This window comes from Malus sylvestris, chromosome 7 (genome assembly GCF_916048215.2).
Source record: "Malus sylvestris chromosome 7, drMalSylv7.2, whole genome shotgun sequence".
NCBI lineage: Eukaryota > Viridiplantae > Streptophyta > Magnoliopsida > Rosales > Rosaceae > Malus > Malus sylvestris.
The window spans coordinates 16,951,893-16,968,188 of record NC_062266.1 but is presented as its reverse complement, the minus strand read 5'-3'; the positions used below and the strand labels follow the sequence as shown (position 1 = coordinate 16,968,188).

At 37.7% G+C, this 16,296-nt stretch overlaps 1 protein-coding gene across 3 annotated transcripts; it reads left to right on the top strand.

Annotated features, from left to right (window-relative positions):
• The first annotated feature begins 8,285 nt into the window (after positions 1–8,285).
• LOC126630580 (TMV resistance protein N-like) lies at positions 8,286–14,303 on the top strand. Of its 3 annotated transcripts, XR_007626045.1 has the most exons (6): positions 8,286–9,269; positions 9,375–10,464; positions 10,590–10,868; positions 11,750–13,524; positions 13,654–13,931; positions 14,044–14,303. XR_007626045.1 is itself a non-coding variant. In XM_050300706.1 (5 exons), coding segments are annotated over exons 1-5 (3,642 nt in total). In that variant the 5' UTR covers positions 8,286–8,772; the 3' UTR covers positions 13,655–14,303. The 3 variants fall into 3 exon arrangements, 2 of the variants coding, with proteins under 2 accessions (XP_050156663.1, XP_050156662.1); XM_050300706.1 differs by having other exon boundaries at positions 13,654–14,303; XM_050300705.1 differs by lacking the exons at positions 13,654–13,931; positions 14,044–14,303 and having other exon boundaries at positions 11,750–13,530.
• Positions 14,304–16,296: the final 1,993 nt, after the last annotated feature.

Below are 16,296 nucleotides of genomic sequence, written 5' to 3'. Positions count from 1 at the left end.
TGGTTTAAGCTCTGGGGAGGGGGTTGGATTACAGAAGGAAGCAACTTGTTAGTCAAATTGGGAATTGAAATTAGGTTAGGAGACTTACCAATATGCCTTGGATTTGACTCTAGGGCAACAACCATCTCCACTAATTCGTCTTGAATAGGCACGGCAAGATGTTCCTTGTTGTTGTCGTGTGTATGCCTAAGTGCTAGCCCTTCGTTTTTGAGTCCAATGCTTTGCGTGAGAGTCTTTTCAAGTGCATCCTCACTCAAATCATCAAGGAATTCCTACGCCCAAGAGTCAATCACATGAAAAGAGAAACAAGAATGACCATTATGAGGATATCTCATAGCATCAAAAATATTGAAATCAATAACTTCCCCATCAAATTCCATGGTCAATGTTCCCTTGAATACATCTATCTTTGTACGGGCAGTCTTCATGAATGGTCGGCCAAGTAATATTGATAATTGAGGGGAATGGTTCGAGTCTTCCATTTCAAGCACGTAGAAGTCCGCCGGAAAGACTAGGTGATTCACCTGCACTAAAACATCCTCCAAAACACCTTTTGGATACGCATTAGATCTATCGGCCAGTTGAATGATCACTCCATCATTTTTTTAATTCTCCCAAGTTCATAGATGCATATATTGAATAAGGCATGACCTTTATTGATGCACCTAAATCTAGCATGGCAAATTCAAAGCGAGTATTTCCTATAACACAAGGAATTGTAAAACTGCCTAGATCTTTGCACTTAGGAGGTAATTTTCGTTACAACACAGTTGAGACATTCTCACTTACCCTTACCACCTCTTTGTTCGAAGCCCTCTTCCTTGTAGTGCACAACTCATTCATGAACTTAGCATACTTGGGGACTTGTTTAAATGCATCTAGAAGTGGAATGTTGACTTGCACCTTTCTGAATGTGTCAAGGATGTCTTTGTCACTCTCATCCTTCTTTGATTGCATAAACCTGTGAGGAAATGGTGCATTGGTTGGAATGGAATTAGAAGTCATGGAATTTGAACCCAACTTACCTTTGGTGGTTGAATTAGGGTGTGTAGGTGGCTGCGGCAAAGATTGCTCAATCCTTACCGAGGGCAGGCCTTGTTCCTTCTCCTCAGATTTCATCTTTTCTTCCTCCTTTTGATTGGATTTAGATGGGCTGGGATCAGATCCAGCTTCTTTTCCACTTCACAAGGTGATGGCTTTGGCAGATTCGAAGGCTCCCTTTGGATTCACATCCGTCGAACTAGGTAACTTACCTAGTTCTCTACTAAATTACCCCATGAACTCAGCCATTTGTCCCATTTGTCTTTTCAATTCAGTCACCTCTCGAGCTTGATTTTGCATTTCCTTGGCGTAATTATGCATATCTTTGGCTTGATTTTCCTGACCCTTCGCCAACGTAGTTAGTAACTGAATAACTTGAGCATTATCAAAAGACGAACCTGAGATATTTTGGGCAGGCTGTGTTTGGGGTTGTGCGGGTGCATACGGCCTTTGATAGAATCTCGGAGGTTGCTATCTGAATGCACTTTGTTGTTGGGTCTGTTAGGGCTCCCTCCATTTGAAATTTGGATGATCTCTCCAACCTGGATTGTATGTATTCGAGAACGGATCATTCCTTGGTTGGTTTTGACTCCCAAAACCTACGGCGTTGGCAGATTCCCACCCTCTGTTCTCGATCAATTGCGGGCACTTATCCGTGAGATGTCCATTTATTAAGCACACGCCACAAGTAGCTACATTTTGTTCTTTTGGTTTTTCAACCACCTGTGAAAAAAGAGTAGTAAGATTAGCCATTTGATTTTGAAGTTCAGAAATAGCACTTACCTCATTAACTTGTTGCTGTCATGGGTTGTCTCTTTGACCAACGCTTTCATATTGTTGGGCATTCAATGCTCAATTAGCAATTAAGGTCTTGGCAGCCATAGGTGTTTTGTCCACCAAAGCTCATCCCGCTGAGGCGTCTAACATTTGGCATTCAATTGGTAGAAGCCCTTCGTAGAAATATTGAAGAAAAAGCTCCTCTTTCATCTGGTGCTGTGGACATGAAACAACAAGGGTTTTAAAATGCTCATAGTAAGTGGGAAATGATTCACCTTGGTTTTGCTGAATGCCACTAATCCTTTTGCTTTGTAGAATGACTCGAGAAGTTGGGAAAAACTTCTCCAAAAATGCCCGTTTCATACTCTCCCATGATGTGACAATTCCGGGGGCTAGCTCATAAAACCAATCTTTAGCCTTTTCCAAGAGAGAAAAGGGAAAAGCCTTCATTTTTAGAATGCTCCCATCAACATTCACAAGGGTCATGCTCGAACAAACAACCTCAAACTCCTTCAAATGTTTATTAGGATCTTCCATGGACAACCCATGGAACTTAGGAATATGATGCAATAAACTGGACTTTAATTCGAACTCGTCGATCTTGTTTTGGGCCGCCCTTGGATATTGAATGCATAAAGGCAGAGCATTGTCCAATCCCGAAGCGGAAAACTCCTTGATTGTTCGATTGTCTACTGTCATATCTTGGACTTCTTCAAAAGTCCTGGCCGTGGCCTCCTCTTGCTCTTCTACTTTGTCTTCTTCAAGATCTGATGCAGGTTGAGATGGTTGGGGATGTTGTTGATTCCTTGCTCGTCTCAAAGTTCGTTCAAAATCATTGTCAAAGTCAAAGATGTGCTTATGAACAGGTTGAGAACTTCGAGTCATAAACCACCTAATACAAGAAAACAAGTGAAATCAGCAACTAGGAACAAAAACACATGAAAATAAACAAAAAGAAATATTAAGGGATTAGCAAAGTTGCTAATCCCCGGCAACGGCGCCAAAAACTTGATGCAAAAATTAACTTAACACACAAATTTAACCCTCTTTTGACAATTGTAGTACAAGTATAAGTAGGGATCGTTCTGGACCGGGGATTAGGAGGTCTTGCTAATAACCTCTAAACTGACTCAAAAACATAAAACTAAACTTAAAAACACTTAACAAGACACACAAGACTCAAAGCAAACTTAAAATACTCAAAACATCTTAAAACAACCAAATAAACTTAAACTAGACACTAGGAATGACTTTGGACGAAAATTGACTTTTACTTGAATCAAAACACTTAAAAACGCAAACTAAAAAAGATTTGAAACACTTTTAAACAAGAAACTAAAAAGGGGGTTTTGATTTGGATGAAGTTGTAACAAACAAACAAGTATGAAAAACTAGACAGATTGTAAAACAAATGTGAGAAATAAGATGATGGATGGGATAGCTAGAGGCTTTTTCTCCACACATGACATGTATGCAAATAACTCGATTTCCAGTTACTACTTCATTGAATTATGAACGACAATGCTCCAAATTAACCGTGACAACACTAGTTAACTCTCAGATTTTCCTTGTTTTATTGGATTTGATGACATCATTCGACAAGCCAAAACATTCTTCTAAAGTTCCCTACATGACATCATAATAGAGATATAATCAAAGATCATTACGTTTAATGAAAATCATAAGCATTGACAAAGCACTTGCAATTATGACATCATGTCGCTTATGCTAGGAATTGAACTTAACATGATCGTTTATAAGCGACCTTCACTACATGTGAATATAAGTTTGTAACTATTATGTGAAACTTCCTTATATTCTAGCAACGGATTTATGCATGCCAATTAAGTGTCGACCCTTAATTAACAAATACAAATAAGTTATCAATCAAATAGTTAAGCCAATTGCATTCACGATTCAAGAGTTCATAACTGGAATTTATCAAATTATATTGCACACATAATCATGGCTTTGAAATCATCCCTAGCCAAGAGGAGTTTAGCCACTCATATTTACAATAAAACGAAAGGAAATGAATTTAAACATTAGAAACAAAAGAAAGAAAACACCTAAACGCTCCAACGATCCAAGTTGGACAGCAAGCACGTCCAGGCACTTTCCTTCCCTTCCTTTGCTATGGCACAAGGTGTTGGTGAGTGTTTGAAGGTTTGTTTGTATGGAGGAATGGATGTGAAGATGAATGGATGTGTTTGGATGAAGGTTGTATTGAAATGGGGATGAATGATCAAGCCAAAAACTAAGCTCTATGGCTGCCACACACACTTCCTTTTATAGAGGAAGTGCACGGCAATGGAGGGAAATTGATGGTGTGTGCAATGATTCAAGGGTGAAAATGAAGTAATGATGTAAAGCATGAGGGGTAAAATAGAGTGGTGTTGCAGCAATGAGTGCATTGAGTGGTGTTTGAAATGATTCAAAGGTGAAAATGAAGTGATGATGCAAAGCATGGGGGTAAAATGGAGTGGTGTTGCAGCTAGGGAACATGAATGATTGTGCGCATGGTAAAGAAAGGAAATGGAGGTGGAATGGTGTAGAAATGAGTCAAAGGTGCAACAAGACTCATGATGCATGGCATGAGATTCCAAATGTGGTGGATGGTGTATCAATGAGTGCATGTAGTGGAGGTAAAAGTTGTATGAAATCTGATGGGTGAAGAGGACAAGAAATGTGCAGCAATTGAGTGCAATGATTCAATGTTTTGATGCATGAAATCATAAATAATGAAGGAGACAAGGGTGGTGCACGACAATGAAGTGTAATGAGTGTAGTGGTGCATGAAATGAGTGCAAGAAATCTGGTGCATCAAGGGGACAAGGGTGATTATGCATGGCATGGGTGGAAAGGTGAGTAAGTGGTGAATCAATGAGTGCAATGAGGTGAAAGGAGATTATGCACATGGTAGACAAAGGAAAGGAAGTGGAATGATGCAACAAATGAGTTAATGGAGGGAACATGGATGATGATGCATGGCATAGGAATCCAAAGGGAGTGCAATGATAGTGCACGACAATGATGGAAAGGTGAATGGTGGAGTGACACCCCTTTGTGGCTGAGCTCTTTGTCCTTTTTACACTAATTCTTCTTTCTCTTTAACATATTCCTAGCCTCTTTAGTCTTCAATTTCGTCCATCTCCATGCATGTGTTATCCATTCCAAGCCCAAAACTGCTCCAAAATGCACCAAAATGCATCTTATTGCTTTATAAGGCCTATGGACCTACAAACACACAAAAATAGCTTAAAATACATAATTAACTAAGAAATAACAACGTAAATGCATGAGAACAAGCTAATTCAGTCGCATAAATATGCTCCTATCAATCGTCTTACGTTATATGTACTGAGGTAATTCGGGAGACATGGTCCAAGCCTGGTATGGCATAGGAATGGAAGAGTCTTTTTGTAAAAGTTGTATTTTAATGAAAAAGAACACTACCATGTTAGGTTTGGACCGCCTACTGGATTTAAAAAATAAGGATCTCTGGATTCAGGAGCAGAGGCATTCATGCAATTGTCTTTTCGAATAGGTGCTTTCTGAGCATCCGTTCTTGGCGGAAAGAGCCCCATACGATCCTAAAGAAGTCTTTTTTTTTTATTTCGTTTTCAAGTCGCGAAATGGGCTGAACACCCATCAGGAGTAGAGCCTTCAGGAAAATGACTTCTAAGAACTAGAATTTTTAAGTGGACTTAAAGATAGTAGTTCCCAAGTATGAGATGAAATAGGAAGGAATAGAGTGAAGGCCTTGTCCTACTCTAATACAAGTAAGTAGCTAACGCGACCTTAATCCCCTGAAGTAAGGATTTTGAAGCTCAGGAGCAAGAGTAAATGCAATTGCGGACCATAACTGCGGGTAGTTCGAGTTCTAGTTCTTTACAAGATAGATGTAAATTGTAGTATTTTGGTAAGATTTTGATGCTTTATTGTGTGTTGTCAATGTAGGACATGTGAATCCTTTCTGAGCATAAAGTAATAAAACGATGGAATTTTTTAATGATTCTAATTGGAGCGGGTTCATGAGTCTATCAAGAAGGTTGTCTCAACATTTCATAATTTAAACCCGAAGTATCTAATTGTGGCAAATTAATTTATGCCAAGCGCATGGTGTTGGCAAATTGTGCTGCAGAGCTTATTTGTGACTTTTGGGCTGGAAGATGATGGATTTTGGACTTGGACTCTTCTTGAAACTTGAAGAGAAGGTCCTAATCTTTAAATCAAGTCATTGTAGGCCTGCTTTGGAGCCCTAAAGGTCTAGAAACGTGGTCATTTCTTTGCTGGGCAGATTTCCTAGTTAGGCTTGGAGTGTGTTTTTAAGTTATCCTTTTATTATTTTGTTTCCTTGTTTTTTAATAACCTTTTCTATGAGGAATTTAAATTTGTGGTAGTATAAATAAAGCTTTATAGCATCAGGGTTCTCTTGACATGACATTGAGATAACTTAGCAAAGTGTTGCAGAATTTTAGACTTTTTACCTACAAGGTGTTTTCAATCTTTTTTCTAGTTAATGATATTTTCTTTAGTTTTTATTTTGATTATGCATAACTAGTCCTTTTCCTAGTGTAAGGCCCTAAAATTGAGGAGGGCTTCTTGTGATTAGTAATTGTAAGTTCACTACATCACGCTCTTAAAGGTTGCATGGTTTTTCCAAATGTTTTCACAAACCTTAATAAGTTTTGCATGTTTATATTTGATCTGAACATCACAAACGGATTGCATGTTAGATATACGTTTTCACTTGAACATCACAAAGAAAATATGCATTAGGAAAACCTAACATTCAAAGTATGTATATGGAAATTCATAAGTAATTGGTAAAATTGCATAGGATTGTTAGTGGTGGTGGTGGAACCCTAGTGTTTAAATTGCTTTCCAAAACTGTTTTCTTTTGTTTTCTGTACTTTGTTAATTTCTTTAATTGTTTTTATTTAAATTCGTTTTTATTATTTTAAATTTCAAAATCAACCTTTTTTGAAATTTTGTTTCAAATAATTAGCTAAGGATTAGTTTAAATACAAATTATTCATTCAATTCTTGTAGAGAACAACCCTGCTTAAGTCATTTATACTACAACTACCTCATTCTCTTACAAGTATTTTTAAGTGTTTTTATTCCTACTTTTACAGGTGGTAAAAACCCTATCATGTTGCCTAAATGAAGGAAGCATTCATCAAGGGCGATAAGACTAAACACATATCTCCAAAGTTTTTTAGTGCGCATGAACTTCAGAAAGCTCAGGTTATTAAAGTCAAACAAATCCGTTGCAATGAAAATCTGGCAGACATATTTACCAAATCTCTACCAAAGTGCACGTTTTAGAAACTAGTGCATGGTATTGGATTACGTCTGCTTATCAATCAACCAAATTGAAGAATGAGAAATCAAGGGGAGCATCCAGGACACATGCATGTTGTACTCTTTTTTCCTTCGACTAGGATTTTTCTCACTGTGTTTTTCCTATCAAGGTTTTAACGAGGCAACATAAGCATACTTAACACTATATCAATAATTCAAGCAAAGTTGTACTCTTTTTCCTTCACTACGGTTTTTTCCCACTAGATTTTTCCTAGCAAGGTTTTAAGGAGGCAACTGATGTTGATATGTGGGCATCCAAGGGTGAGTGTTGTAAAAGTTGTGGGTTTGAATGCCCACATGGTTTAGTCAAAAGTTAAAAAATAAGGATGACTAAAATGGTGGTATTGTTGGATTTGCTACTGTTGAATGACATGATTTTCAACATGCCTTAATTTGCCTTGCAGAATTATGCATGTAGAAGGCTCTATATAAAGGGCATGAAATGTATGATCAAACAACACATCTGATCAAGTGTGAAAAGCAATAATACTAATATCCCTCTCATTTCTTTGCCTGCATCATTTGTGCGATACATACTCGTTTCACTTTTATCTCTAGCAAAGATTATCTCTCACTTTTGTGTATTATAATATTTAAGAACTACTTTGTAGAGTGGGTGTGAAGAAACACACGCACTCGCTAAAGTAATCATAAATTCAAGGCTTTTTTTACCTAAATGGTCAGTGAGATTTATATAATTCATCACTTTGATCCCTAAAATTTAAAATCAATAGAAGTAATCCTTGAATTTGTCCACAATTAATCACTTCGGTCATTCCATGAAAAATCTCCATTAAATAAGGCTAAAATGACAAAAATATACTCAATTTTTGTCAAATCATTTGGCCCATTGTTTATTAAATTGAGGATATTTTTGTTAAATCATTTGATCTATTGTTTATTAAAATTAAGGATATTTTTGTCATTTTGATTCTTATTTAATATATTTTTTTATGAAATAACCAAAATAATTGATAGTGGAAAAACTCGTAACCACTTCTATTGATTTTAAATCTCAGAACTAAAATAAGAAGTTATACAAATTTCAAGAAATATGTTAACTAAAAAAAAACCTAAATTCAAAGTCAATACGACAGGTTACGATATTTCACTACTAAAGCGAGAAAGTTAGTCTTCACCAAATCTAATAGTACTTTTTAGTCCCTACACCTTCAAGCTTGAGCTCACAAACCAGTAATCTTCTGGGTCAATGTAGTTTTACTCCTCCTTCACCTCAATCATGCAGTCAGCCGTGCTCTCCCATTAACCCATCGGCCCAGCTTGGCTTTTGCCACCAACAACCGGATGGTTATGAATGCCAATTGCCAAGTTTGGTGACTTATTACACCATGCCTACCAACCGTTCGATGAAATTCCTCTTAAAAGCCTTGGGTCTGGAAACCCTGTTTTCCTTTCGCTGTACGCACTACCCACAATTTGGCCAGCTGAAAATAACTTTTTAACAATTGAAGTAGCGTTGACACCGAAAGTCTTCGGCAATGTCGCGTTTGTTTTGTCAAGAACTTAGGAAATTGCTAAACCCCATTTGCAGATTTTGTCCAAACTAACCCTCACAGTCCTTCAATGATCCCCCAAGCAGGCGTTTCTTCTTCTTCTTCGCCGACGCCGCTGTGGACGTACGACGTGTTCCTCAGTTTCAGAGGCACAGACACCCGCACAAGTTTTACTGACCACCTCTATGCCGCGCTGACTCGAAAGGGAATTATCACATTCAGGGATGATGAGAAACTCAAGAAAGGAAGTTCCATCTGGGAACTCTACAATGCAGTTGAAGAATCAAGGTGTGTCATTGCCATTCTTTCGAGCAATTATGCCGACTCAACTTGGTGTATGGAAGAGCTTGCAAAGGCTGTTGAGTGCAGGAGAGTAATGGGACAGATACTAGTCCCGGTTTTCTATCACGTACATCGATCCGAGCTGCGAAACCAAACAGGGAATTTCGGGAAAGCGTTTTGTAAGCTTGAGGAACGAGCCGTTAAAGGCAATTTAGAAAAAGTACAGAGGTGGAGAGCTGCACTTGTTGAGGTAGCTGACCTCTCTGGATTCCATTTGCAAGACGGGTACGTAAACATACTTTTTTACTTTCTTCTTGTAGTGATATTTAAACTATGGTTTCACAAAATATGAGATGGTGATTTATTACTATTAGTTGTAACCTTTTGCAGATTTGAATCAGAACTTATTCAAACTATTGTCGAAAATATTTCCACCAAATTGAATCAAACAATCTCCAGTGTATTTACGGATTTAGTTGGGATGGATTCTCGCGTAAAAGAAATGCTTTCGTACTTAGAGATGGGGTGGAATAATGTACGCATCATAGGGATTTGGGGGATGGGGGGCATCGGAAAGACAACTATTGCCCATGTAGTTTCTGAAAGGATACGTGCTCAGTTTGAAGCTTACAGCTTTCTTGCCAATGTTAGAGAGGTAAGTGAAAAACAAGGTCTAGTTCATTTACAAAAGAAACTTCTTTCTGATATATTGCTGGAAAGTAATGTAAGCATGCACAACACTCATACAGGAAGCAGTATAATAAGGCACAGACTACGAACTAAAAAAGTTCTTATCATTCTTGATGATGTGGATCGGTTAGAACAATTGAAGGCATTGTGTGACCATAGTTGGTTTGGTCCAGGGAGTAGAATCATAATAACCTCAAGAGATAAAGGTGTATTGCTTAAAGGTGGAGTGGACGAAATAAATCAGGTTAAGGCGTTAACTAACAATGAAGCTCTTCAGCTCTTTAATTGGAAAGCCTTTAGGAGTGACCAGGTTGGAAAAGATTTTTTCCAGCTATCCAAGAAATTTGTAAAAAATGCTTATGGCCTCCCATTAGCCATTGAAGTTTTGGGTTCATTCCTCTTTCGTAGAAGTGTTGAAGAATGGTCAAGTGCATTGTTTAGGCTAGAAAGAAAGCCAGTTGAAATGCTTTTTGATGTACTTAAAGTAAGTTTTGATGGATTACAAGAAATAGAAAGGAAAATATTTTTGGACATTGCATGTTTCTTTAAAGGAGAGGACAAATATCATATAACAAGAATACTAGAAAGTCGTTATGGCCACTGTCCAATCATTCATTTTATAGTTCTCACTGAAAAATGTCTTCTAACTACATTCGGAAGAAAATTGTGGATGCATGATTTGATAGAACAATTGGGGTGGGAAATTGTTAGTCGGGAGCATCCTGAGGCAGGCAAGCGTAGCAGGTTGTGGCTTCCCAAAGATATTGTCCCTCTGCTTGTACATAATAGGGTAAGAAATTACTCGAAATACAGATTTAGAGATTGTTAAACTTAAAAAAATAATTGGTTGAGTGTCTTGTTATATATATATTTTTTAACGCTTGCTACAACTAATTCTGTCTTCTTCTCTGTTAGGGAACAACTTCGGTGCAAGGTGTATTTCTGAATTTTGAAAAAGAAAAGGAGATTAAATTGAGGGTTAATGATCCTTTTTCGGAAATGAAGAAACTAAAATATCTCAAAATTTGGAACGGAAACTTTTCTGTGAACACCAAATATCTTTCTAATGAGTTGGCACTTTTGGAATGGCATGAATGTCCTTTAAATTCTTTGCCATCAGGATTTGAATCAGATAAGCTTGTCGAACTCAAGATGAATTCAAGTTGCATCAAACAGCTATGGACGGGGGAAAAGGTAAGATCACAGTTAGTCTTCTGGATCATCCTTGAATATAATTTGAAGTTGAGGATACTGTTAGATTCCACTTCCTTGTCTGAAGAAACCCTGCTGCCCTTTTTAGGTTGTATACCATAAAGACTTTTCAGTCTGTCTAATGCTGAAACATGCATGCATGTATGTTACACATCATCTTTTTTTCCATAATTTTTATAGATGGAAAATGTTTAGGTAGACATATATCATACAAAACCAATAGTACACATAAATTACTAACGAAAAAAACAAAGCACATGAAAGTATCTGTGACACATTGTCTTAGTGTAATATAATTCCCATTTACAGATCATGAGAATGTATCCATATTATCGTAATGTTATACAGTTAAACATTTCACATCATATGGTATCATGTTTACATGATGCAACATAACTCTCTTTTATTTCTGGACGTTGTCCTCACTGTGTTTTATTATACATTCTTATATGTTTATCTTAGGTCTTGTTTGATAGATTTCATAAAATACAAGTTTATAAACAATGCACATGTAAAATAAAGTTGCATTAGTTAGAATTTAATTTAGAATTATTAATAAACTTTCTAAAAAGTAGTAGTCTAAAAATTACAGGCTACTGCTAGCAACTTTCCAAAAATGTATAGTCATCTCATATAAACATACACTGAAAGGAAAGATAAGGGATCTAACTTAACAACAACAGCAACAACAAAGCCTTTTCCCACCAAGTGAAGGGTCTAACTTAAAATGCGGAAAAAAAGCACTTACATATTTTAAACCAAAAATTGAACTTTCGAGTAGGTGTCTTACAAGAATGTATTGCCAATTTTTCTACCAATTATTTTTCTTTCAAATCATGCGATTATTTTTCAAATGGTTTCAGCGTTGGAGCAGGCTAACTTTCATTGATATGAGTGACTCCCAGTACTTGATCAAGACCCCAGACTTTACTGAGGTTCCAAATCTTGAGATTTTGGTGCTTCAAGGTTGTGCAAGATTGGTTGAGGTTCACCCAACCATTGGAGGTCTCAGAAACCTTATTTCTTTGAATATGAGAAACTGCAAATCTGTTGAGAGCCTTCCACCTTTCAAAAGTTTAAAATCTCTTAAAACTCTTACTCTGTCCGCTTGTTCAAGACTCAAGAAGTTTCCTGAAGTTGAAGGAAATATGAAATGCTTGTTGAGAGTCTATTTGGATGAGACTGCTATAGAGGAATTGCCTACATCAATTCAACATTTGACGAGTCTTACCTTGTTGAGCTTAAGAGACTGCAAAAACTTTTTGTCTCTTCCGAATACCATTCAATATTTGACATCTCTGAAAAGCCTCATTTTAGCTGGTTGCTCAAAATTTGATGAGATACCTGAGAATCTGAATTGTGTGGAATGGCTAGAGGAGCTTGATATAAGTGGAACTGCTATAAGAGAATCACCGTCTGTTGTAGGTATGTTGAATCTGAAATATCTATCCTTCCGGGGATGTCGAGATCTGCCTTCAAATTCGTGGCACTCGCTCTTTAATTGTTGGTGGTGCAGCAAGAGCTATGTCCCCACCAGTTTGTTGTTGCTAACCTCAATCTCAAGTTTAACTTCTTTGACAGAGCTAGACTTAAGTTATTGCAATTTAATAGATGGAGCAATTCCCCAAGATTTTGGTCACTTAATCTCCTTAAGAAAATTAAATTTGAGTGGCAATAATTTTGTTCGGCTACCAGAAAGCATCTGTCAACTCTCCAAGCTTGAATCTCTCAACTTGAGCAATTGTCGAAGGCTTCAGTTGCTTCCTGAACTGCCGTTAAGTGTTCGGCATGTGAATGCAGAAGATTGTATTTCACTGATGTGTTTCCAAGATGAATTCAAATTATGGACTTCAGCTGTCTCAGGAATGACTACTGTCAATTCCCACAGTTCATCCAATAATCCAGAATATTACACGTCAGCACCAAGACGTATCTCAAGAACTTACACTTCTGGAGGCTTTGGAATGACTACTTTCAGTATATTGTCTGAAGATCAAGAATGGAAACCATGTGTTGATTCATGGTTACCAACTCAAGTGTTTCAAAGAGACCTATTGGATTGTAGGTCATACTCCATGAGCTCTGTTTGTGCCCAAATTGAAATCCCAGAGTGGTTCAGCAATATAGTTACTGGCGATTCCATAGCAATCCCAATACCTCCAAATTTGAAAGATAATAAGAAGTGGATGGGGGTTGCTGCTGTTTTCTTAGTCAAGGGACGGCCTTCTGTTTCCAATAGTGAGTCAGATACAGAAGCTTCTGATTACTTGTACAGATTCACATTGGGAACTCATGAGTTTCGACTGGAACCATATCTTCTTGACTGGAAGGAAAGTTGCACTTTTGTCAGGTCTAGTTCTGATGATTTTCTTTGTTTTTTCTATGAATCTCATATGCGCTTTCCAAAGACGTTAAATGAATCAAGTTCAATGTGGGCATTATTGGAAGCCATTAACCCGTGCATGGAGGTCCAGAAATGTGGGATACGTCTTGTTTACAAGCAAGATACTGCAGGGTTTATCCAGACATTCATGCTGTGTTTTGGTGGAGGCCAACATGAAATGAATCTGCAGGAAGTTGAAAAAGCTACATTTGAGTCTGGATGGTTTAATCTAGACAATAAGTACATTTTCAGATGGTAGAATTTCATTTTCCTAGAACTTTGTTCTTTGCATTGCATTAAATTTCTTCATTATTGAGGTGACGTGGTCTTCTAAAAAGTTAAAAATTAACTCGTTCTTTGATATATATACATATATCTCTATAGAGATGTATGTATGTATTTGTGCTTGCAGGGATTTTCTCTCTTTAAAAAAGGGTCATCATCTCCCGTGTGGACTCCTAAGGGCAGACTTTTATATGGACTTGTATGTACTTATGAAGAAAATACCTTATTGTCGTCAAATTTGGGGTTTTACGTACCACGGGGCACAGTTTTTTGAGCGTTTCATTCTCTCGAATTCTAGTAGCATGAGCTGCACTTTGTTTCAAACCGATAAACCTGGCGCAGAGGTTCAATATGTGCATTGCTCGGTGATAGTAACTGTATGTGCTTTCATCGCTCCACGAACATCCAAACATCGATTCTTGAGAATTTTGACACTCCCAATTCATTGTTTCTCTTGACATTTTTCTGTAATATGGTGTTCGGCTGCAGAAGATGGTAATCAAATGATAAGAGTACAAGGCATCATGAAAGATTGGTTCATAAGGCTTACTGATCATGTCTGATGCTCAAGAGCACGGGAAACGCACCCGTTGTAACTTGTAAGTAGCCTTAGATCTTTCTCACTAGATCAATTTTGTTATTTTTGGGCTACTTCCTTTTGCTGCTAGTAATTACTGTGGCATTCTAGATGGATAAAGCGATATGATGTATATAACTTTTTCACGTAACATTTCATTATTGATCCAGAATACCGTTGTGACGTAGGAGATTTAGCCAACTTACCACACTATCAAGCCTCAAGTTTTTCTTGGAACTCACAAATAGACCAGCTAAAGCTTTATATGTTGACATCACATGCAATATGCATTATTTTACTGAATAATCTGCACAGCAAATCGTTTTAATTATATAATTAAGAACATAACCATGTTAAGGATTCCGTTGGATTTGGCTTGGTTTACACCTCACACTAAGAACATAACCAAATCAAATCAATCTGTTTAGGCCTTGTTTGTTTGTTTGTTGTCTACTATTGGTTTGGCGCTTCATAGCTTCTCCGTCTTCTACCTTCACTAGGACAAACCTTGCAAGTTGGCATTTATATTTTTATTCAACATCTAGTGGCCCAAGTCTCGGGTTTGAGACTTGGGAGCAGCCTCTCCATAAATGGGGGTAAGGTTAGCCGATATTCACCTCTCCCAGACCCTGTGTAAAGCGGGAGCCTTGTGCACTGGGTACGACCTTTATCTAGTGGGGTTGTCTAAGCCAAGTCAATACTAAACTGCAAACGTGCTCAGTGATTGATTGTGTTCGGCTAATTTCCTTCTTGAGAAATTAAGAAATTACTGTATTTATCTACATACTATATGGAAAAGGAACTTGGCACAACGAATTGAAGATAACATCTTATCATTGAAAATAGAGAGATTTTGTGAATAAAGCTTTTATTCTTCCATAAAACTAGTTGGCAATATGATGTGGAGCTCAACTTCTTATAAGCTCATGTAAAGTTCATTCTTCCAACAATGTGGATTTTATTTTCAACACTCCACTATGTGGCGAATTTTTAAGCCAAATATATGTACAACACCAAATGGAATGACGTGGAGCACATATGGTTGTTGAACTTCACACGTGAGACAATTTGTCTTGATACCATGAAGAAGTTAAAGGCTCCATCATAAAACTCTTTGAATCATAATACGGTCTAGATCTTCGCGCGCTGCTCTAGAAATCCATAGGGGTCATCGTCATCACCATTGTGACATCCTCGTTCGACGCCATTACCACCACGTGCTCCACCTCCGTCACCATGCCTAGGCCCCGCCGCAAGCACCGCCAGAGCCAAATCAAGAGAAGATTCAAGATTCGGATCCGAATCCAAATCCCAAAATGCCGCAACAAATAGATAAGGATCCACTAACGGTTCATAATCCAGTTCAAAAGCCATAATCTCTCTCCACCATGGCCAACGAAAAACCAAGACTTGGGCTATCAAACTTTTCGTGCCCGCGACTATTGTGGATGCTACATCAAAAAGGGTTACCGTGGGCTATAGCCTAGTAGCTTTAATTGAACAAATAAAATTTTACATGTAATTTTCATTAATTTTCGAACATAGCTCATCATATATTTAGTCACTAATCCTAGTTCTCTCAATTTAATTATAAAAATATCTAATATAGTTACAATCCATCTCTATTTCTTACATCATTTCTCATCGCTTCTTGTACATATATCTTTCAAGTTTAAATTTGTTTGAGTTTTAACATGTATTTGTTTAATAACGAACAATTCTTGACTCATCTTGTGAAAATTTTCTTAAGCTTGCTAATACTGTGAAAAATACAATATCGGTTTTCTTTGTTTACAAGATTTAAATGTTTAAGTTAGCTCATCCCGTGAAAAATTCCTAGCTCCTCCGCTATTAGCAGTTGGTAGAGCAAGAAGCGAATGAAGTTAACAACGACATGAATGAATGAAACACTTGCTGCAAAAGACGCAGCTCTGGCAGTGCTTGCGGCGAACCCTGTGGCTCCTGAACCGGATCAAGAATCGTTAGTGGATCCTGATCCGTTTGCTGTGACTTTTCGGGATTTGGATTCGGCTCCTGAAGTGACTTATGAAGCAGCTCTTGGCGTGATGACGAAGGTAGAGTACGTGGAGGTGTTAGCGGCGAACGTGGAGGTGTTAGCGGCGAACGTGGATGTCGATGCCGATGCAAAAAGCCACAGTGGTGAA

What these genes read in the sequence shown, in the direction of transcription:
- LOC126630580 (XM_050300705.1), top strand. Translation starts at nt 8,773, where the DNA reads ATGATCCCCCAAGCAGGCGTTTCTTCTTCTTCTTCGCCGACGCCGCTG. An exon ending in GGATTCCATTTGCAAGACGG is followed by an intron (nt 9,270 to 9,374) that starts GTACGTAAACAT and finishes AACCTTTTGCAG; the next exon opens with ATTTGAATCAGAACTTATTC. An exon ending in CTCTGCTTGTACATAATAGG is followed by an intron (nt 10,465 to 10,589) that starts GTAAGAAATTAC and finishes CTTCTCTGTTAG; the next exon opens with GGAACAACTTCGGTGCAAGG.